The sequence below is a fragment of the Pristiophorus japonicus genome, unplaced genomic scaffold (assembly GCF_044704955.1).
Source record: "Pristiophorus japonicus isolate sPriJap1 unplaced genomic scaffold, sPriJap1.hap1 HAP1_SCAFFOLD_662, whole genome shotgun sequence".
Lineage (NCBI taxonomy): Eukaryota > Metazoa > Chordata > Chondrichthyes > Pristiophoridae > Pristiophorus > Pristiophorus japonicus.
Window position 1 is genome coordinate 205,781 of NW_027254575.1, and position 22,867 is coordinate 228,647.

The 22,867-nt window shown below is 52.1% G+C and overlaps 1 protein-coding gene across 1 annotated transcript in view; it reads right to left on the bottom strand.

Annotated features, from left to right (window-relative positions):
• Positions 1-6,909: 6,909 nt before the first annotated feature.
• The window catches only part of LOC139255979 (3 beta-hydroxysteroid dehydrogenase type 7-like), a 59,550-nt gene continuing 43,592 nt past the window's right edge, over positions 6,910-22,867 (bottom strand). Inside the window, exons 4-6 of the mRNA XM_070874064.1 lie at positions 16,819-16,918; positions 10,199-10,361; positions 6,910-7,334 (exon numbers count right to left, since the gene is read on the bottom strand). Coding sequence (XP_070730165.1) covers positions 6,910-7,334; positions 10,199-10,361; positions 16,819-16,918 — 688 coding nt within the window. The remainder of the gene's footprint in view (positions 7,335-10,198; positions 10,362-16,818; positions 16,919-22,867) is intronic.

The following is a 22,867-nucleotide window of genomic DNA, read 5'->3' on the forward strand; positions in this document are numbered from 1 at the left end:
TTCCCTGCAAGCTTCCTCTCGTATTCTATTTTCCCTGCCCTAATCAAACCCTTTGTCTTCCTCTGCTGAGTTCTAAATTTCTCCCAGTCCCTGGGTTCGCTGCTATTTCTGGCCAATTTGTATGCCACTTCCTTGGCTTTAATACTATCCCTGATTTCCCTTGAGCCACCTTCCCCTTTTCATTTTTACTCCAGACAGGGATGTACAATTGTTGATGTTCATCCATGTGATCTTTAAATGTTTGCCATTGCCTATCCACCGTCAATCCTTTAAGAATTGTTTACCAGTCTATTCTAGCCAATTCACGCCTCATACCTTCAAAGTTACCCTTCTTTAAGTTCTGGACCATGGTCTCTGAATTAACTGTTTCATTCTCCATCCTAATGTAGAATTCCACCATATTATGATCACTCTTCCCCAAGGGGCCTCGCACAACGAGATTGCTAATTAATCCTCTCTCATTACACAACACGCAGTCTAAGATGGCCTCCCCCCTAGTTGGTTCCTCGACATATTGGTCTAGAAAACCATCCCTTATGCACTCCAGGAAATCCTCCTCCACCGTATTGCTTCCAGTTTGGTTAGCCCAACCTATATACATATTAAAGTCACCCATTATAACTGCTGCACCCTTATTGCATGCACCCCTAATTTCCTGTTTGATGCCCTCCCCAACATCACTACTACTGTTTGGAGGTCTGTACACAACTCCCACTAACGTTTTTTACCTTTTGGTGTTCTGCAGCTCTACCCATATAGATTCCACATCATCCAAGCTAATGTCTTTCCTAACTATTGCATTAATCTCCTCTTTAACCAGCAATGCTACCCCACCTCCTTTTCCTTTTATTCTATCCTTCCTGAATGTTGAATACCCTTGGATGTTGAGTTCCCAGCCCCGATCATCCTGGAGCCACGTTTTTGTAATCCCAATCACATCATATCTGTTAATATCTATTTGCAGAGTTAATTCACCCACCTTATTACAGATACTCTTAGCATTAGTCCATTTTCAGCTTGTTGCCCGCGAGTGGGAAGAACAGACGAGGAGCTGGCAGGAACTGTGGTGCGACTGCTCACTGGAAGCGAAGACTCAGGAGCAAACACTTTCCCAGTGTCGGCCATCTGCTGGCCCATGGAGTGCCCGGAATTGGTGAAAGCAGCAATGAAAGGTTCGTTGCCTCTCCTAACAACATACTTTGTGAGACATCATTTCCTTTTCCGATGGGGATAAAGCAATGAAGATAAAGTCCAGGCCCCATCTGGAGGTCGTAATGTTTGCACCTGGGAGCTGCCTCACTGCTTTGTCGAGCTGTTGCAATGATCTCCTCGGAGGACTGCTCTTGGGCCTGGCCAAGGTGGCCATTAATCGGCTAGTGGTGTGGCCCACAAAATTCAATGGCTGCAGTCGCACCTTTCGGCAACAGGGAGGTGGTGTTGCCCACAAAATTCAATGCAACTGAACCCCAGCTCCCACACTGCCCTCCCATCAGCTACGGTCGAAGGTCTCTCCGAGGAACAAATTCTCCTCGGTGGAGCCAGAGAGGCTGGTGAGGGTGAGGGGGGAGCTGTGCCAGGTGGTGGAGCGAGAGAGAGGAGGACCAGAGGGACAGGAGGAGGCCATTCAGCCCATCAAGCCCATTCCACCATTTGATCTGTCTCCGAACTCCATCCACCGGCCTAGGCTCCATTCCCCTTAATACCTTTGGCTGAGCAAAAATCTTACTTCGATCAGATCCAAAATAATTAACTGAGGCAGGGTTTGTAATCGGTACCCTCTCCCAAACTCTCTCCTCTCCCGCCCAGGGGTATAACATGATGAGGGGCCTGGATAGAGTGGATAGGACGGACCTGTTTCCCTTCGCAGAGAGTTCAATAACCAGGGGGCATAGATTTAAAGTAATTGGGGGGAGGTTTAGAGGGGATTTGAGGGGAAATTTCTTCACCCAGAGGGTGGTGGGGGTCTGGGGTGGAACTCACGGCCTGAAAGGGTGGTAGAGGCAGAAACCCTCACCACATTTAAAAAGTACCTGGAGGTGCACTTGAAGTGCCGTAACCTACAGGGCTACGGACCCAGAGCTGGAGAGTGGGATTAGGCTGGGTAGCTCTTGGTCAGCCGGGGCGGACACGATGGGCCGAAATGGCCTCCTTCTGTGCTGTAAATTTCAATGATTCTATGATTCTCAGCACGTGAACCAGTGAGTTGCTCCCAAGATGTTGAAATCAAAAGCTCTCTCTCTCTCAGGTATTGCTTAGACCCTCTCCTCGTAGCGGGATGGAGCATGTTAATCTTAAGTAGGATACATGGTGTATATATACATATATATATATATAAAAATAACTTAATTTTAAAAAACTCAGGAATAAGTTACCGTAAAATATCATCTATAATTTATCCCGTAAACTTTTGAACATTTTTAAGAAACCCCCTCACACACGACTGTACAGTGTCAACCTGTGATAGCTGAGGCCAAGGAGGAAATAAATAACAACGCAGGTCGAATAGCTGGTGCTTCCCCTTGAAGAGAAGCAGTTGTGGGGGCGGCCGAGGGGGAAATGTCTTTCAATACAAGACTCTCTTCTTGGCTTCACTTCAAACTTCTCTGACCAACGTTGGAAATTTTTAACCTGAATCTATGGACACGGACACAATACAACCACACCCGAAGTGAGTGACCAGATTGCAGCGTTTCGGGACAAGATTGAGATTTGGAAAGCTAGACTGGGCGGTGGGGTTTGAGATATGTTCCCGCGACTGTCCAAATCTCCGGAAACAAACACAATGGAAACGTAGCAATTTACAGCGCAGGAGGCCGCCATTCCGGCCCAGCGTGTCCGCACCGGCCGACACAGAGCCGCATGGCCCTCGGTCAGCAGCCCCGAAGGTTACATATAAACCTATGAACAATGACGGAAAGGCAAAGAGCACCCAGCCCAACCAGTCCCGCCCCACACACCTGCGACACCCCTCACACCGAAACATTCTACACTCCACCCCAACCGGAGCCATGTGATCTCCTGGGAGAGGCCAAAAACCAGATAAAAACCCAGGCCAATTTAGGGAGAAACAAATCTGGGAAAATTCCTCTCCGACCCATCCAGGCGATCAGCACAAGTCCAGGAGATCACCCTGGCCGTATGGGGGTAAAATTCTTTATTGCCCCATTTGGGGAGTGGTTACAGTTGTCAGGCGCGAGACTTGGTGCTAATGATCGCCCCCCACCCCCCCCGACCCCTCAATAGATTGGGGCTACCGGCCCCGGAAGGGAATGGACGCAGAATCAAGTGCCCCACGAGCGTCTCGGGAGCGCTAACGGGACGATGCGCGCGGCGATGATGTCACCATCTCCGGGGCCGCGGGGGATCGCGATGCACAGCTGTAGCGCCGGCGCTAAACCCCCGCCCAACATGGCGGGAGCCTTGCCAGCGCCGCACGCGGTTGGTGACGCGTTTGCGGGGACGTTAACGGGAGGCGCAAGCGCGTTGAATTTCCCGCCCAATGACCGTGGAGAGTGTGCGAACGAGTGGGCCAGCCCTCACCTTGCAATGTTGGCAGAGCAGCCTCGTGTTTATTGTGAAAATCTAAACACGATTGGGCTCGGGGTCCATTTCCAGCTTGTTGCCCGCGAGTGGGAAGAACAGACGAGGAGCTGGCAGGAACTGTGGTGCGACTGCTTGCTGGAAGCGAAGACTCGGGAACAAACACTTTCCCAGTGTTGGCCATCTGCTGGCCCACAGAGTGCCCGGAATTGGTGAAAGCAGCAATGAAAGGTTCGCTGCCTCTCCCAACAACATACTTTGTGAGACATCATTTCCTTTTCCGATGGGGATAAAGCAATGAAGATAAAGTCCAGGCCCCATCTGGAGGTTGTAATGTTTGCACCTGGGAGCTTCCTCACTGCTTTCTGCGGTCTGGAGGAGTCCCGTGTCCCACGTTTTTATTGTGTGTGAGGTTGCAGCCCCTCTTCCAATATCTGAAGGGGCTGCTCCTCAAATTCTGGTTGCACTTCAGTCCCACGCCCCCTGATCTTTGGGCCCCCTGTGCGGAGGGGGAGCGGGCAGGTCGGAAGGCCTCCTCGTAGGCAGCTCCTGGGCACGGCCAAGGGGGACATCAGCCGGTCCAGGCAGCGGGTGGTCGAGGGGGTCGTTCAGCCCCGACTGCCTGCCTCTCTTCCACGGTTACATCCGAGCCAGGGTGTCCCTGGAGATGGAGCACGCGGTGTCCACCGGTACGCTCGCAGCCTTCTGCGAGAGGTGGGCGCCGGAGGGACTGGAGTGCATCGTCACCCCCCAGCAACCAAATTTTAATTTCATTTAAATTTCCTTTAAAGTTTTATTTGGAAATTTGTGGGTTCGAGTGCCCTTACCAAAAGCAGGTACTTGATTTAAACTTATGCTCAAAATAGTTGTAGAGCTGTTGCATTGTGAGGGGCTTGGCCAGTCACATGATGTTCACAAGACTCAGCCAGTTGGGTTCGAGAGATCCACGATGGGGCAGGCGGTTGTGAGCCAAATGGATGAACTGGTAATGTGTTATGTGAATGTTAAACCTCTTAATAAACCAACTAGTTCTTAATAGCAATGTGTTTCTATGAATTCTTAAGCAACGAGCCCATGAAGCAGATTATTACAGAAGTGGAGAATGATTTATCAAACATCGCATCGAAGAGACAGTGATATTATCTATCTCATCGTAGTCAGAGAATCACCCCCAACAGCTTCCCTTCCCACCCCCGCATCGTTACCTCTGGTGTCCCCCGAGGATCTATCCTTGGCCCCCTCCTATTTCTCATCTCTACATGTTGCCCCTTGGCTACATCACCCGAGAACACGGAGTCAGTTTCCACATGTACGCTGTCGACACCCAGCTCCACCTCCACCATCTCGAATACACTGCTGGTCCCACATCCAGTCCTGGAGGTGCAGAAATTTCCTACAACTAAATATTGGGAAGACCGAAGCCATTGTGTTCCCTGGCCACTGACTCCGTCCCTCTCCCTAGCGCCTGTCCACTGAACCAGACTGTTTACAACCTTGGTGACATATTTCACCCTGAAATGATCTTGCGACCACATATCCACAGCACAACGAAAACCGCCTATTTCCACCTCCGTAACATCGCCCGTCTCCACCCCCTGCCTCAGCTCATCCGCTGCTGAAGCCCTCATCCGTGCCTTCGTTATCTCCAGACTCGACTATTCCAACTCACTCCTGGCTGGCCTCCCACATTCTACCCGACGTAAACTAGAGGTGATCCAAAACTTGGCTGCCCCCGTGGTTCCAGAGAAACAGGGAAAGGACAGGGGGGAGTGGGACCAGAGATACGGGGAAAGGACGGGGGGAGTGGGACCAGAGATACGGCGGGGGTTGGGGGGGGAGTGGGACCAGAGATACGGGAAAAGGACGGGGGGGGGGGGGGGGAGTGGGACCAGAGATACGGGGAAAGGACGGGGGGGGGGGGGGGGGGGAGTGGGACCAGAGATACGGGGAAAGGACGGGGGGGGAGTGGGACCAGAGATACGGGGAAAGGACGGGGGGGGGGGGGGGGAGTGGGACCAGAGATACGGGGAAAGGACGGGGGGGGGGGGGGGAGTGGGACCAGAGATACGGGGAAAGGACGGGGGGGGGGGGAGTGGGACCAGAGATACGGGGAAAGGACGGGGGGGGGAGTGGGACCAGAGATACGGGGAAAGGACGGGGGGGGAGTGGGACCAGAGATACGGGGAAAGGACGGGGGGAATGGGACCAGAGATACGGGGAAAGGACGGGGGGGGGGGGGGGGAGTGGGACCAGAGATACAGGGAAAGGATGGGGGGAGTGGGACCAGAGATACGGGGAAAGGACGGGGGGGGGGGGGGGAGAGTGGGACCAGAGATACAGGGAAAGGATGGGGGGAGTGGGACCAGAGATACGAGGAAAGGACGGGGAGAGTGGGACCAGAGATACGGGGAAAGGACGGTGGGGGGGGAGTGGGACCAGAGATACAGGGAAAGGATGGGGGGAGTGGGACCAGAGATACGGGGAAAGGATGGGGGGAGTGGGACCAGAGATACGAGGAAAGGACGGGGGGAGTGGGACCAGAGATACGGGGAAAGGACGGGGGGAGTGGGACCAGAGATACGGGGAAAGGACGGGGGGAGTGGGACCAGAGATACGGGGAAAGGACAGGGGGAGTGGGACCAGAGATACGGGGAAAGGGCGGAGGGAATGGGGGAGTGGGACCAGAGATACGGGGAAAGGACGGGGTGGGAGTGGGACCAGAGATACGGGTAAAGGGCGGAGGGAATGGGACCAGATATACGAGGAAAGGACAGGGGGAGTGGGACCAGAGATACGGGAAAAGGACAGGGGGGGGGGGGGGGGAAAGGACAGGGGGGGGGGGGGTGGGGGGAGTGGGACCAGCTGAAGTTCTCGTGCCGAGAGCCGGCACGGGCTGGATGAGCCGAATGGCCTCCTTCCGTGCTGTAGCCGTTCTCCGATTGTGTGATAAAGATGAGATCAAGAGGAGTTACGAGGAAGGCAGGTGGGAATTAAAGTGCGTAAGTCACCCCGTCGATGCAGGATGTATCCCCGGTTGCTCAGGGAGTCCGGGTGGAAATTGCCGGGGGTGCTGGGTGCCGGAGACCTGCAAAGGTTACACCCTTGTTCAACAAGGGGCAAAGGATCAATTCCCCAATGCAGGGCAGTCAGGTTAACCTCGGAGATGTGGCAGCTTTTAGAAGCAACAAAGCTGGAGAAAATGAGCAGCCTCTTGTACACACAGCGACTGATAGAGGAGGGGGCAGTGGCAAGTTGTTCGGGGCAAATTGCGATTGACGAACGTTTCTGACCAGGAAACAGAGAGGGTGGGTGAGGGCAGTGAAGGAAGGCAGGAAGGAAGGGTCAGGAAGGATGGACGAGGGAGGTCCGTTACTGCCCCTTGGCGCTCTCTGCCTCGAGGTTAGCAACCCAGCCGATAGTGCGATCCCTACTCTCGGCCCACGGGACGAGCGGCCGGTAGTCAAAGTGCCGTGCGGCCTTGTCGGTGCGTACGGTGAAGGCTGTGGTGATCATGCTCAGCGTGTAGCGGTTTAAGGCCGGGTTGAAAGCCACGATGGGCCGCAGGAGCCACTGCAGGGCCTCGAAGAGGCAGGCCAGCAGGTAGAGGCCGCAGAAGGGGATTGGGGGCTTCTGGCCCAGCATCCGGATGCCGCTGCGCCCCAGCAGCTCCATGTCGAAGTCCTCGTAGCTCAGATAGGGAGAGTCGTCGTAGCAGAAGTAGGCCTCGCCTCCCACAAGGCCCGGCCTCTGCTGCAGGGCCTTGGCCGCCAACAGGTGCATCCACGCCACATTCCCTGCGGGAGGGAGATGGGAAACAAAGGTTAAACGGCCTCTCGCCCCCTCCCCCGCACCGCCCCATCCGTACCATCTCATCACAGCGTGACCCCCGGTCCCAAAGGGGGAAAGGACAGTGTATCTAACACACTGTGACACCCGGTCCCAGAGGGGGAAAGGGCAGTGTATCTAACGCACTGTGACACCCGGTCCCAGAGGGGGAAAGGACATTGTATCTAACGCACTGTGACACCCGGTCCCAGAGAGGGAAAGGACAGTGTATCTAACGCACTGTGACACCCGGTCCCAGAGGGGGAAAGGACAGTGTATCTCACGCACTGTGACACCCGGTCCCAGAGGGGGAAAGGACAATGTATCTAACGCACTGTGACACCCAGTCCCAGAGAGGGAAAGGACAGTGTATCTAACGCACTGTGACACCCGGTCCCAGAGGGGGAAAGGACAGTGTATCTAACGCACTGTGACACCCGGTCCCAGAGGGGGAAAGGACAGTGTATCTAACACACTGTGACACCCGGTCCCAGAGGGGGAAAGGACAGTGTATCTAACGCACTGTGACACCCGGTCCCAGAGAGGGAAAGGACAGTGTATCTAACGCACTGTGACATCCGGTCCCAAAGGTTCAAAGGACAGTGTATCTAACGCACTGTGACACCCAGTCCCAGAGGGGGAAAGGCCAGTGTATCTAACGCACTGTGACACCCGGTCCCAGAGAGGGAAAGGACAGTGTATCTAACGCAATGTGACACCCGGTCCCAGAGGTTTAAAGAACAGTGTATCTAACGCACTGTGACACCCGGTCCCAGAGGGGGAAAGGACAGTGTATCTAACGCACTGTGACACCCGGTCCCAGAGGGGTAAAGGACAGTGTATCTAACGCAATGTGACACCCGGTCCCAGAGGTTTAAAGAACAGTGTATCTAACGCACTGTGATACCCGGTCCCAGAGGGGGAAAGGACAGTGTATCTAACGCACTGTGACACCCGGTCCCAGAGGGGGAAAGGACAGTGTATCTAACGCACTGTGACATTCGGTCCCAGAGGGGGAAAGGACAGTGTATCTAACACACTGTGACACCCGGTCCCAGAGGGGGAAAGGACAGTGTATCAAACGCACTGTGACACCCGGTCCCAGAGAAGGAAAGGACAGTGTATCTAACGCACAGTGACCCCCTGTCCCAGAGGTTTAAAGGACAGTGTATCTAACTCACTGTGACACCCGGTCACAGAGGACGAAAGGACAGTGTATCTAACATGCTGTGACACCCGGTTCCAGAGGGGGAAAGTACATTGTATCTAAAGCACTTTGACACCCGGTCCCAGAGGGGGAAATGTCAGTGTATCTAACGCACTGTGACCCCTCATCCCAGAGGGGGAAAGGACAGTGTATCTAACGCACTGTGACAGCCGGTCCCAGAGGGGTAAAGGACAGTGTATCTAACGCACTGTGACACCCGGTCCCAGAGTGGGGAAGGACAGTGTATCTAACGCACTGTGACACCCAGTCCCAGAGTGGGAAAGGACAGTGTATCTAATGCACTGCGACACCCGGTCCCAGAGTGGGAAAGGACAGTGTATCTAACGCACTGTGACACCCGGTCCTAGAGGGGGAAAGGACAGTGTAACTAACGCACTGTGACACACAGTCCCAGAGGGGAAAGGACTGTGTATCTAACGCACTGTGACACCCAGTCCCAGAGGGGGTAAGGTCAGTGTATCTAAAGCACTGTGACAGTCCCAGAGGGGGAAAGGACAGTGTATCTAACGCACTGTGACATTCGGTCCCAGAGGGGGAAAGGACAGTGTATCTAACGCACTGTGACACCCAGTCCCAGAGGGGGAAAGGCCAGTGTATCTAACGCACTGTGACACCCAGTCCCAGAGGGGGAAAGGACAGTGTATCTAACGCACTGTGACACCCGGTCCCAGAGAGGGAAAGGACAGTGTATCTAACACACTGTGACACCCGGTCCCAGAGGGGGAAAGGACAGTGTATCTAACGCACTGTGACACCCAGTCCCAGAGGGGGAAAGGCCAGTGTATCTAACGCACTGTGACACCCGGTCCCAGAGAGGGAAAGGACAGTGTATCTAACGCAATGTGACACCCGGTCCCAGAGGTTTAAAGAACAGTGTATCTAACGCACTGTGACACCCGGTCCCAGAGGGGGAAAGGACAGTGTATCTAACGCACTGTGACACCCGGTCCCAGAGGGGTAAAGGACAGTGTATCTAACGCAATGTGACACCCGGTCCCAGAGGTTTAAAGAACAGTGTATCTAACGCACTGTGACATTCGGTCCCAGAGGGGGAAAGTACAGTGTATCTAACGCACTGTGACACCCGGTCCCAGAGGGGGAAAGGACGATGTATCTAACGCACTGTGACATTCGGTCCCAGAGGGGGAAAGGACAGTGTATCTAACACACTGTGACACCCGGTCCCAGAGGGGGAAAGGACTGTGTATCTAACGCACCATGACACCCGGTCCCAGAGGGGGAAAGGACAGTGTATCTAACGCACCATGACACCCGGTCCAGAGGGGGAAAGGACAGTGTATCTAACGCACTGTGACACCCGGTCCCAGAGGGGTAAAGACAGTGTATCTAACGCACTGTGACACCGGGTCCCAGAGGGAGAAAGGACAGTGTATCTCACGCACTGTGACACCCGGTCCCACAGGGGGAAAGGACAGTGTATCTAACACACTGTGACACCCGGTCCCAGAGGGGGAAAGGACAGTGTATCTAACGCACTGTGACACCCTGTCCCAGAGGGGGAATGGACAGTGTATCTCACGCACTGGGACACCCGGTCCCAGAGGTTTAAAGAACAGTGTATCTATGATTTGGACTTGAACATACCCACATACACGCGGCCATGCTCCACCTCTTTCCCGGTGAGCCGCAACCTTTTGCGGCCGTATTTCACCAGCGTCCGATACAGTCTCTCCATCATTCCATTGCCCTCCCCATAAATCCCTGTCGGTCGCAGCGCGCATGTGACCAGCCTCCTCTCGCCTGCAACCTGTCCACAAAACACAGGGTCATTGTTGGGACGTAATGTGCTCGCCAAGGCAGCCGTATCCAAAACTCTGCTGCCCCCCTCTCCCCCTCCGCCTCGCCCTGTGTCCTAACTCGCACCGAGTCCCACTCACCCATCACCCCCTGTGCTCACTGCCCTGTGTACTAACTCACACCAAGTCCCACTCACCCATCACCCCCTGTGCTCACTGCCCCGTGTCCTAACTCGCACCGAGTCCCACTCACCCATCACTCCCTGTGCTCACTGCCCCGTGTCCGAACTCACACCGAGTCCCGCTCACCCATCACCCCCTGTGCTCGCTGCCCCGTGTCCTAACTCGCACCGAGTCCCGCTCACCCATCACCCCCTGTGCTCGCTGCCCCGTGTCCGAACTCGCACTGAGTCCCGCTCATCCATCAGCCCATGTGCTCACTGACCTACATTGGCTCCCAGTTAAACAATGCCTCGATTTCAAAATCCTCATCCTTGTGTTCAAATCCCTCCATGGCCCTCACCCCATCCCTATCTCTGTAAGCTCCTACAGCCCCTATACCCCTCCCTATCTCTGTAACCTCCTCCAGCCCCGACAACCCTCCCGATCTCTGTAACCTCCTCCAACCCCTATACCCCTCCCTATCTCTGTAACTTCCTCCAGCCTGTAGAATCCTCCCTATCTCAGTAACCTCCTCCAGCCCCTACAACCCTCCCTATCTCTGTAACCTCCTCCAGCCCCTACATGCCTCCTTATCTATGTAACCTCTCCAGCCCCAACATCCCTCCCTATCTCTGTATCTTCCTCCAGCCCTATAATCCTCACTATCTCTAACCTCCGCCAGCCCCTGCACCCCTCCCTATCTCTGAAACATCCTCCAGCCCCTGCAACCCTCCCTATCTCTGTAACCTCCTCCAGCCCCTATATCTGTAATCTCCTCCAGCCCCTACACCCCTCCCTATCTCTGTAATCTCCTCCAGCCTCTACACCCCTCCCTATCTCTGTAATCTCCTCCAGCCCCGACACATATCCCTATCTCTGTAACCCCCCTCCAATCTCCACAACCCTCCCTATCTCTGTAACCTCCTCCAGCCTCGATACCCCTCCCTATCTCTGTAACCTCCTCTAGCCCCTACACCCCTCCCTATCTATGAAACCTCCTCCAGCCCCTATACATCTCCCTATCTCTGTAACTCCCTCCAATCTCCACAACCCTCCCTATCTCTGTAACCTCCTCCAGCCCCTACACCCTTCCCTATCTCTGTAACCTCCTCCAGCCCATACACCCCTCCCTATCTCGGTAACGTCCTCCAGCCCCTACACCCCTCCCTATCTCTGTAACCTCCTCCAGCCCCTACACATCTCCCTATCTCTGTAACCCCCTCCAATCTCCACAACCCTCCCAATCTCTGCAACCTCCTCCAGCCCCTACACCCCTCCCTATCTCTGTAACCTCCACCAGCCCCTACACCCCTCCCTATCTCTGTAACCTCCAGCCCCTATACCCCTCCCTATCTCTGTAACCTCCTACAGCCCCTACACCCCTCCCTATCTCTGTAACCTATGCCAATCCCTGTGGTGCCAGAGGACTGGAGGACTGCTAATGTGGTTCCTTTGTTTAAGAAGGGAGAAAGGGATAGACCGAGTAATTACAGGCCAATCAGCCTAACCTCAGTGGTGGGAAAATTATTGGAAAAAATCCTGAAGGACAGGATAAATCTTTCCTTCGAAAGGTATGGATTGGTCAGGGACAGTCAGCATGGATTTGTTCAGGGAAGGTCGTGACTGAATAACTCGATAGAATTTTTCGAGGAGGTAACCAGGAGGTTCGATGAGAGCAGTGCGTTTAGAAACATAGAAAATAGGTGCAGGAGTAGGCCATTCGGCCCTTCGAGCCTGCACCGCCATTCAATGAGTTCATGGCTGAACATGCAACTTCAGTACCCCATTCCTGCTTTCTCACCATACCCCTTGATCCCCCGAGTAGTAAGGACTACATCTAATTCTTTTTTGAATATATTTAGTGAATTGGCCTCAACAACTTTCTGTGGTAGAGAATTCCACAGGTTCACCACTCTCTGGGTGAAGAAGTTCCTCCTCATCTCGGTCCTAAATGGCTTACCCCTTATCCTTAGACTGTGACCCCTGGTTCTGGACTTCCCCAACATTGGGAACATTCTTCCTGCATCTAACCTGTCTAAACCCATCAGAATTTTAAATGTTTCTATGAGGTCCCCTCTCATTCTTCTGAACTCCAGTGAATACAAGCCCAGTTGATCCAGTCTTTCTTGATAGGTCAGTCCAGCCATCCCCGGAATCAGTCTGGTGAACCTTCGCTGCACTCCCTCAATAGCAAGAATGTCCTTCCTCAGGTTAGGAGACCAAAACTGTACACAATACTCCAGGTGTGGCCTCACCAATGCCCTGTACAACTGTAGCAACACCTCCCTGCCCCTGTACTCAAATCCCCTCGCTATGAAGGCCAACATGCCATTTGCTTTCTTAACCGCCTGCTGTACCTGCATGCCAACCTTCAATGACTGATGTACCATAACACTCAGGTCTCGTTGCACCTCCCCTTTTCCTAATCTGTCACCATTCAGATAATAGTCTGTCTCTCTGTTTTTACCACCAAAGTAGATTACCTCACATTTATCCACATTATACTTCATCTGCCATGCATTTGCCCACTCACCTAACCTATCCAAGTCACTCTGCAGCCTCATAGCATCCTCCTCGCAGCTCACACTGCCACCTAACTTAGTGTCATCCGCAAATTTGGAGATACTACATTTAATCCCCTCATCTAAATCATTAATGTACAATGTAAACAGCTGGGGCCCCAGCACAGAACCTTGCGGTACCCCACTAGTCACCGCCTGCCATTCTGAAAATTACCCATTTACTCCTACTCTTTGCTTTCTGTCTGACAACCAGTTCTCAATCCATGTCAGCACACTACCCCCAATCCCATGTGCTTTAACTTTGCACATTAATCTTTTGTGTGGGACCTTGTCGAAAGCCTTCTGAAAGTCCAAATATACCACATCAACTGGTTCTCTCTTGTCCACTCTACTGGAAACAGCCTCAAAAAATTCTAGAAGATTTGTCAAGCATAATTTCCCTTTCACAAATCCATGTTGACTTGGACCTATCATATCAACTCTTTCCAAATGCGCTGCTATGACATCCTTAATAATTGATTCCATCATTTTACCCACTACCGATGTCAGGCATACCGGTCTATAATTCCCTGCTTTCTCTCTCCCTCCTTTTCTAAAAAGTGGGGTTACATTGGCTACCCTCCACTCGATAGGAACTGATCCAGAGTCAATGGAATGTTGGAAAATGACTGTCAATGCATCCGCTATTTCCAAGGCCACCTCCTTAAGTACTCTGGGATGCAGTCCATCAGGCCCTGGGGATTTATCGGCCTTCAATCCCATTAATTTCCCCAACACAATTTCCCGACTAATAAGGATTTCATTCAGTTCCTCCTCCTCCTTACTAGACCCTCTGACCCCTCTTATATCCGGAAGGTTGTTAGTGTCCTCCTTAGTGAATACCGAACCAAAGTACTTGTTCAATTAGTCCGCCATTTCTTTGTTCCCCATTATGACTTCCCCTGATTCTGACTGCAGGGGACCTACATTTGTCTTTACTAACCTTTTTCTCTTTACATATCTATAGAAACTTTTGCAATCCGTCTTAATGTTCCCTGCAAGCTTCTTCTCGTACTCCATTTTCCCTGCCCTAATCAAACCCTTTGTCCTCCTCTGCTGAGTTCTAAATTTCTCCCAGTCCCCGGGTTCGCTGCTATTTCTGGCCGATTTGTATGCCACTTCCTTGGCTTTAATACTATCCCTGATTTCCCTTGACAGCCACAGTTGATCCACCTTCCCTTTTTTATTTTTACGACAGACAGGAATGTACAATTGTTGTAGTTCATCCATGCGGTCTCTAAATGTCTGCCATTGCCCATCCACAGTCAACCCCTTAAGTATCATTCGCCAATCAATCCTAGCTAATTCACGCCTCATACCTTCAAAGTTACCCTTCTTTAAGTTCTGGACCATGGTCTCTGAATTAACTGTTTCATTCTCCATCCTAATGCAGAATTCCACCATATTATGGTCAGTCTTCCCCAAGGGTCCTCGCACTACGGTATTGCTAATTAATCCTCTCTCATTACACAACACCCAGTCTAAGATGGCCTCCCCTCTAGTTGGTTCCTCGACATATTGGTCTAGAAAACCATCCCTTATGCACTCCAGGAAATCCTCCTCCACTGTATTGCTTCCAGTTTGGTTAGCCCAATCTATGTGCATATTAAAGTCACCCATTATAACTGCTGCACCCTTATTGCATGCACCCCTAATTTCCTGTTTGATGCCCTCCCCAACATTACTACTACTGTTTGGAGGTCTGTACACAACTCCCACTAATGTTTTTTTCCCTTTGGTGTTCTGCAGTTCTCCCCATATAGATTCCACATCATCCAAGCTAATGTCCATTCTAACTATTGCATTAATCTCTTCTTTAACCAGCAATGCTACCCCACCTCCTTTTCCTTTTATTCTATCCTTCCTGAATGTTGAATACCCCTGGATATTGAGTTCCCAGCCCTGATCATCCTGGAGCCACGTCTCCGTAATCCCAATCACATCACATTTGTTAACATCTATTTGCACAGTTAATTCATCCACCTTATTACGGATACTCCTTGCATTAAGACACAAAGCCTTCAGGCTTGTTTTTTGAACACCCTTTTTCCTTTTAGAATTTTGCTGTACAGTGGCCCTTTTTGTTTTTTGTCTTGGGTTTCCCTGCCCTCCACTTTTCCTCATCTCCTTTCGGTCTTTTGCTTTTGTCTCCTTTTTGTTTCCCTCTGTCTCCCTGCATTGATTCCCATCCCCCTGCATATTAGTTTAACTCCTCCCCAACAGCACTAGCAAACACTCTCCCTCGGACATTGGTTCCGGTCCTGCCCAGGTGCAGACCGTCCGGTTTGTACTGGTCCCACCTCCCCCAGAACCGGTTCCAATGCCCCAGGAATTTGAATCCCTCCCTGCTGCACCACTGCTCAAGCCACGTATTCATCTGCGCTATCCTGCGATTCCTACTCTGACTAGCACGTGGCACTGGTAGCAATCCCGAGATTACTACTTTTGAGGTCCTACTTTTTAATTTAGCTCCTAGCTCCTTAAATTTGTTTCGTAGGACCTCATCCCTTTTTTTTACCTATGTCGTTGGTACCAATGTGCACCACGACAACTGGCTGTTCTCCCTCCTTTTTTTAGAATGTCCTGCACCCGCTCAGAGACATCCTTGACCCTTGCACCAGGGAGGCAACATACCATCCTGGAGTCTCGCTTGCGGTCGCAGAAACGCCTATCTATTCCCCTTACAATTGAATCCCCTATCACTATTGTTCTCCCACTCTTATTCCTCCCCTCCTGTTCAACAGAGCCAGCCATGGTGCCATGAACTTGGCTGCTGCTGCCCTCCCCTGATGAGTCATCCCCCTCAACAGTACTCAAAGCAGTGTATCTGTTTTGCAGGGGGATGGCCACAGGGGACCCCTGCACTACCTTCCTGCTGGTCTTCCATTCCCTATCTGGCTGTGGACCCTCACCTGCGGTAAGACCAACTCGCTACACGTGATACTCACGTCATTCTCAGCATCGTGGATGCTCCAGAGTGAATCCACCCTCAGCTCCAACTCCGCAACACGGTCCGTCAGGAGCTGGAAGCGAATAACTTCCCGATATAGTGTACATGGATTTTAGCAAAGCTTTTGATCAGGTTACACATGGTAGACGGGTCACGAAAGTCAAAGCCCACGAGATCCAGGGCAAAGTGGCAAGTTGGATCCAAAATTGGCTCAGAGGCAGGAAGCAAAGGGTAATGTTTGATGGGTGTTTTTGCGACTGGAAGGAAATCCCTCCCTAAACCTCTCCGCCTCTCTCTCCCTCCTCCTTTAAGATACTCCTTAAAACTAACCTGTTTGACCAAGTTGTTAGTCACCTGCCCCTAATATCTCCTCATGAGGCTCATTGCCTGATCATTACTCTTGTGAAGCGGCGTGGGTCGTTTAGCGACATTGGAAATAGGAGCTGGGTGGGGGGCCTGACCCATCCACCTCCACGGAGGTGTGTGGGGGGCCTGACCCATCCACCTCCATGGCACGAACCTGGTATTGCAGTACTTCCAGGAACGGTGCAGTGGCTCTAGGCCTTTTGGCTAAGAGCATTGGCGCAGAGTGATCCTTGATGTGTGCAAGGTGACCTCTGGCGTTTGTGATTTGACAAAGAATTGGAAAGATTGGCAACGAATAAAAATTTTTTTTTTTAAATTAGGGTGCTGTATGAATGGGAGTTCTTTCACTCCGGGTAAATGGGTCCCCCTGAGTGCGACCTTTGATCTGCGACCCTCCCAGACCCTGGCGCCCCTCAATCTCGGTCTCACCTTCGCCCCGTTGGCACTGAGGACAAGTTTCTCCGCCTCGGCCTTGCTCTGTGCGTACGTCCCCTCGTTCAGAACGTTATACTTTGTATCCTCATCGCCCCTGTGAAGACAACAAGAGGCTGCGGACAGACTGGCGAGATCACAAGGACAATCAGGACGGCCGGGGCAAAGTGCGATCCCAATAAACGGTTCTCTCCCTTCTGGTACACTACGGCCCGTGTGTGTCAGTGTCTCCTGTACATGTACAGTACACACAGCGCGTAAAAGAGAACGATTCACTCCCGTTTGGTACTGTACACACCGTGTGTGTCTCAGTGTCCCCTGTACATGTACAGTACACAGCGGGTAAAGGAACGATTCACTCCCGTCTGGTACTGTACACCCCATGTGTGTCTCAGTGTCTCCTGTACATGTACAGTACACAGAGGGTAAAGGAACGATTCACTCCTGTCTGGTACTGTACACCCAGTGTGTGTCTCAGTGTCTCCTGTACATGTACAGTACACAGCTGGTAAAGGATCGGTTCACTTCTGTCTGGTACTGTACGCCCCGTGTTCCCTGAAGGTCTGCACGGTGTTTATATTATATGAAAACACGCACACTTACATATATACACATATATATGGGAGATTGTACTACGTTAAATGCGCTATATCAATACAAGTTGTTGTATATATACACACACATACGTACATATTTCAAAGTATTCACGGCACAGAAACAGCTCCGTGCCGGGGGTTATGCTCCACACACGCTCCCACCGACCCCTCTCCATCTCACCCCATCACCATATCCTTCTATTCCTTTCTCCCTCATATGTTTATCCAGCTTCCCCTGAAATGCATCGACACTAATCGCCTCAACCGCTCCCTGTGGCAGCGAGTTCCACATTCTCACCACCCTCTGGGTAAAGAAGTTTCTCCTGAATTCCCCATTGGATTTATCAGTGACTGTCTTATATTGATGGTCCCCACAACTGGGAACATCTTCTCTACGTCTACCCTATCAATCGCCGTCATAATCTTAAAGACCTCGATCAGGTCACTACACAGCTGTCACCTTTCTACAGATCTCCAAGTGTGGTCTGACCCAGGTATATGGGACCAGAACTGTGCACAGTGCTCCAAGTGTGCTCTAACCAAGGTATATGGGACCGGAACTATGCACTGTGCTCCAAGTGTGGTCTAACCCGGGTATATGGGACCAGAACTGTGCACGGAGATCCAAGTCTGCTCGAACCCAGGTATATGGGACCAGAACTGTGCACGGTGCTCCAAGTCTGCTCAAACCCAGGTATATGGGACCAGAACTGTGCACGGTGATCCAAGTGTGCTCTAACCCAGGTATATGGAGACCAGAACTGTGCACATGTGCTCCAAGTGTGCTCCAACCAAGGTATATGGGACCAGAACTGTGCACAGTGCTCCAAGTATGGTCTAACCCAGGTATATGGGACCAGAACTGTGCACGGAGATCCAAGTGTGCTCTAACCCAGGTATATGGGACCAGAACTGTGCACAGTGGTCCAAGCGTCGTCCAACCCAGGTATATGAGACCAGAACTGTGCACAGTGCTCCAAGTGTGGTCCAACCCAGGTATATGGAGACCAGAACTGTGCACAGTACTCCAAGTGTGGTCGAACCCAGGTATATGGGACCAGGACTGTACACAGTGCTCCAACCCAGGTATATGGGACCAGAACTGTACACAGTGCTCCAAGTGTGGTCTAACACAGGTATATGGGACCAGAACTGCACAGTGCTCCAAGTGTGGTCTAACCAAGGTATATGAGACCAGAACTGTGCACAGTGCTCCAAGTGTGGTCTAACCAAGGTATACGAGACCAGAACTGTGCACAGTGCTCCAAGTGTGGTCGAACCCAGGTATATGGGACCAGGACTGTGCACAGTGCTCCAAGTGTGGTCTAACCAAGGTATATGAGACCAGAACTATGCACAGTGCTCCACGTGTGGTCCAACCCAGGTAAATGGGACCAGAACTGTGCACAGTGCTCCAAGTGTGCTCCAACCAAGGTATATGGGACCAGAACTGTGCACAGTGCTCCAAGTGTGGTCTAACCCAGGTATATGGGACCAGAACTGTGCACAGTGATCCAAGTGTGGTCGAACCAAGGTATATGAGACCAGAACTGTGCACAGTGCTCCAAGTGTGGTCCAACCCAGGAAATGGGACCAGAACTGTGCACAGTGCTCCAAGTGTGGTCTAACCCAGGTATATGGAGGCCAGAACTGTGCAAAGTGCCCCAAGTGTGGTGTAACCCAGGTATATGGGACCAGAACTGTGCACAGTGCTCCAAGTGTGGTCTAACCCAGGTTTCTGGGACCAGAACTGTGCACAGTGCTCCAAGTGTGGTCTAACCAGACCAGAACTGTGCACAGTGCTCCAAGTGTAGTCTAACCAGACCAGAACTGTGCACAGTGCTCCAAGTGTGGTCCAACCCAGGAAATGGGACCTGAACTGTGCACAGTGCTCGAAGTGTGGTCTAACCCAGATGTATGGGACCAGAACTGTGCACAGTGCTCCAAGTGTGGTCTAACCCATGGATATGGAGACGAGGACTGTGCACAGTGCTCCAAGTGTGCTCTAACCCAGGTATATGGGACCAGAACTGTGCACAGTGCTCCAAGTGTGGTCCAACCCACGTATATGGGACCAGAACTGTGCACGGTGCTCCAAGTGTGGTCGAACCCAGGTATATGGAGACCAGAACTGTACACAGTGCTCCAAGTGTGGTCTAACCCAAGTATATGGGACCAGAACTGTGCACGGTGCTCCAAGTGTGGTGTAACCCAGGGATATAGAACCAGAACTGTGCACAGTGCTCCAAGTGTGGTCTAACCCAGGTAAATGGGACCAGAACTGTGCACAGTACTCCAAGTGTGCTCAAACCAATATATGGGACCAGAACTGTGCACAGTGCTCCAAGTGTAGTCTAACCCAGGTATATGGGACCAGAACTGTGCACGGTGCTCCAAGTGTGGTCTCACCCAGGTATATGGGACCAGAACTGTGCACGCTGCTTGAAGTGTGGTCTAACCCAGGTTTCTGGGACCAGAACTGTGCACAGTCCTCCAAGTGTGGTCTAACCAGACCAGAACTGTGCACAGAGCTCCAAGTGTGGTCTCACCAGACCAGAACTGTGCACAGTGCTCCAGGTGTGGTCTAACCCAGGTATATGGGACCAGAACTGTGCATAGTGCTCCAAGTGTGGTGCAACCCAGGTATATGGGACCAGAACTGTACACAGTGCTCCAAGTGTGCTCTAAACCAGGTATATGGGACCAGAACTGTGCACGGTGCTCCAAGTGTGGTCCAACCCAGGTATATGGGATCAGAACTGTGCACAGTGCTCCAAGTGTGGTCGAACCCAGGTATATGGGACCAGGACTGTACACAGTGCTCCAAGTGTGGTCTCACCCAGGTATATGGGACCAGAACTATGCACAGTGCTCCAAGTGTGGTCTAACCCAGGTATATGGGACCAGAACTATGCACAATGCTCCAAGTGTGGTCTAAACCAGGTATATGGGACCAGAACTGTGCACAGTGCTCCAAGTGTGGTGTAACACAGGTTTCTGGGACCAGAACTGTGCACAGTGCTCCAAGTGTAGTCTAACCCAGGTATATGGGACCAGAACTGTGCACGGTGCTCCAAGTGTGGTCTAAACCAGGTATATGGGACCAGAACTGTGCACAGTGCTCCAAGTGTGGTGTAACACAGGTTTCTGGGACCAGAACTGTGCACAGTGCTCCAAGTGTGGTCTAACCCAGGTTTCTGGGACCAGAACTGTGCACAGTGCTCCAAGTGTGGTCTCACCAGACCAGAACTGTGCACAGTGCTCCAGGTGTGGTCCAACCCAGGTATATGGAACCAGAACTGTGCACGGTGCTCCAAGTGTGGTCTAACCCAGGTATATGGAGACCAGAACTGTGCACAGTGCTCCAAGTGTGCTCTTTCCCAGGTATATGGGACCAGAACTGTGCACAGTGCTCCAAGAGTGGTCCAACCCAGGTATATGGAACCAGAACTGTGCACGGTGCTCCAAGTGTGGTCTAACCCAGGTATATGGAGACCAGAACTGTGCACAGTGCTCCAAGTGTGCTCTTTCCCAGGTATATGGGACCAGAACTGTGCACAGTGCTCCAAGAGTGGTCCAACCCAGGTATATGGGACCAGAACTGTGCACGGTGCTCCAAGTGTAGTCTAACCCAGGTTTCTGGGACCAGAACTGTGCACAGTGCTCCAAGTGTGGTCTAACCAGACCAGAACTGTGCACAATGCTCCAAGTGTGCTCTTTCCCAAGTATATGGGACCAGAACTGTGCACAGTGCTCTCAAGTGTGGTCCAACCCAGGAAATGGGACCAGAACTGTGCACAGTGCTCCAAGTGTGGTCTAACCCAGATGTATGGGACCAGAACTGTGCACAGTGCTCCAAGTGTGGTCGAACCCATGGATATGGAGACGAGGACTGTGCACAGTGCTCCAATTGTGGTCTAACCCAAGTATATGGGACCAGAACTGTGCACGGTGCTCCAAGTGTGGTGTAACCCAGGGATATAGAACCAGAACTGTGCACAGTGCTCCAAGTGTGGTGCAACCCAGGTATATGGGACCAGAACTGTACACAGTGCTCCAAGTGTGGTCGAACCTAGGTATATGGGACCAGAACTGTACACAGTGCTCCAAATGTGGTCTAACCCAGGTATATGGGATCAGAACTGTGCACAGTGCTCCAAGTGTGGTCGAACCCAGGTATATGGGACCAGGACTGTACACAGTGCTCCAAGTGTGGTCTCACCCAGGTATATGGGACCAGAACTATGCACAGTGCTCCAAGTGTGGTCTAACCCAGGTATATGGGACCAGAACTATGCACAATGCTCCAAGTGTGGTGTAACCCTGGTATATAGAACCAGAACTGTGCACAGTGCTCCAAGTGTAGTCTAACCCAGGTATATGGGACCAGAACTGTGCACGGTGCTCCAAGTGTGGTCTCACCCAGGTATATGGGACCAGAACTGTGAACGCTGCTTGAAGTGTGGTCTAACCCAGGTTTCTGGGACCAGAACTGTGCACAGTGCTCCAAGTGTGGTCTCACCAGACCAGAACTGTGCACAGTGCTCCAGGTGTGGTCTAACCCAGGTATATGGGACCAGAACTGTGCATAGTGCTCCAAGTGTGGTCTAACCCAGATATATGGGACCAGAACTGTGCACAGTGCTCCAAGTGTGGTCTAACCCATGTATATGGAGACCAGGACTGTGCACAGTGCTCCAAGTGTGGTCTAACCCAAGTATATGGGACCAGTACTGTGCACAGTGCTCCAAGTGTGGTCTAACCCAGGTATATGGGACCAGAACTGTGCACGGTGCTCCAAGTGTGGTCTAACCCAGGTATATGGAGACCATAACTGTGCACAGTGCTCCAAGTGTGGTCTAACCCAGGTATATGGAGACCAGAACTGTGCACAGTGCTCCAAGTGTGCTCTTTCCCAGGTATATGGGACCAGAACTGTGCACAGTGCTCCAAGAGTGGTCCAACCCAGGTATATGGGACCAGAACTGTGCACGGTGCAACAAGTGTGGTCTAACCCAGGTTTCTGGGACCAGAACTGTGCACAGTGCTCCAAGTGTGGTCTAACCAGACCAGAACTGTGCACAGTGCTCCAAGTGTGCTCTTTCCCAGGTATATGGGACCAGAACTGTGCACAGTGCTCCAAGAGTGGTCCAACCCAGGAAATGGGACCAGAACTGTGCACAGTGCTCCAAGTGTGGTCTAACCCAGATGTATGGGACCAGAACTGTGCACAGTGCTCCAAGTGTGGTCTAACCCATGGATATGGAGACGAGGACTGTGCACAGTGCTCCAATTGTGGTCTAACCCAAGTATATGGGACCAGAACTGTGCACGGTGCTCCAAGTGTGTTGTAACCCAGGGATATAGAACCAGAACTGTGCAGAGTGCTCCAAGTGTGGTTAAACCAGGAATATGGGACCAGAACTCTGCACAATGCTCCAAGTGTGGTC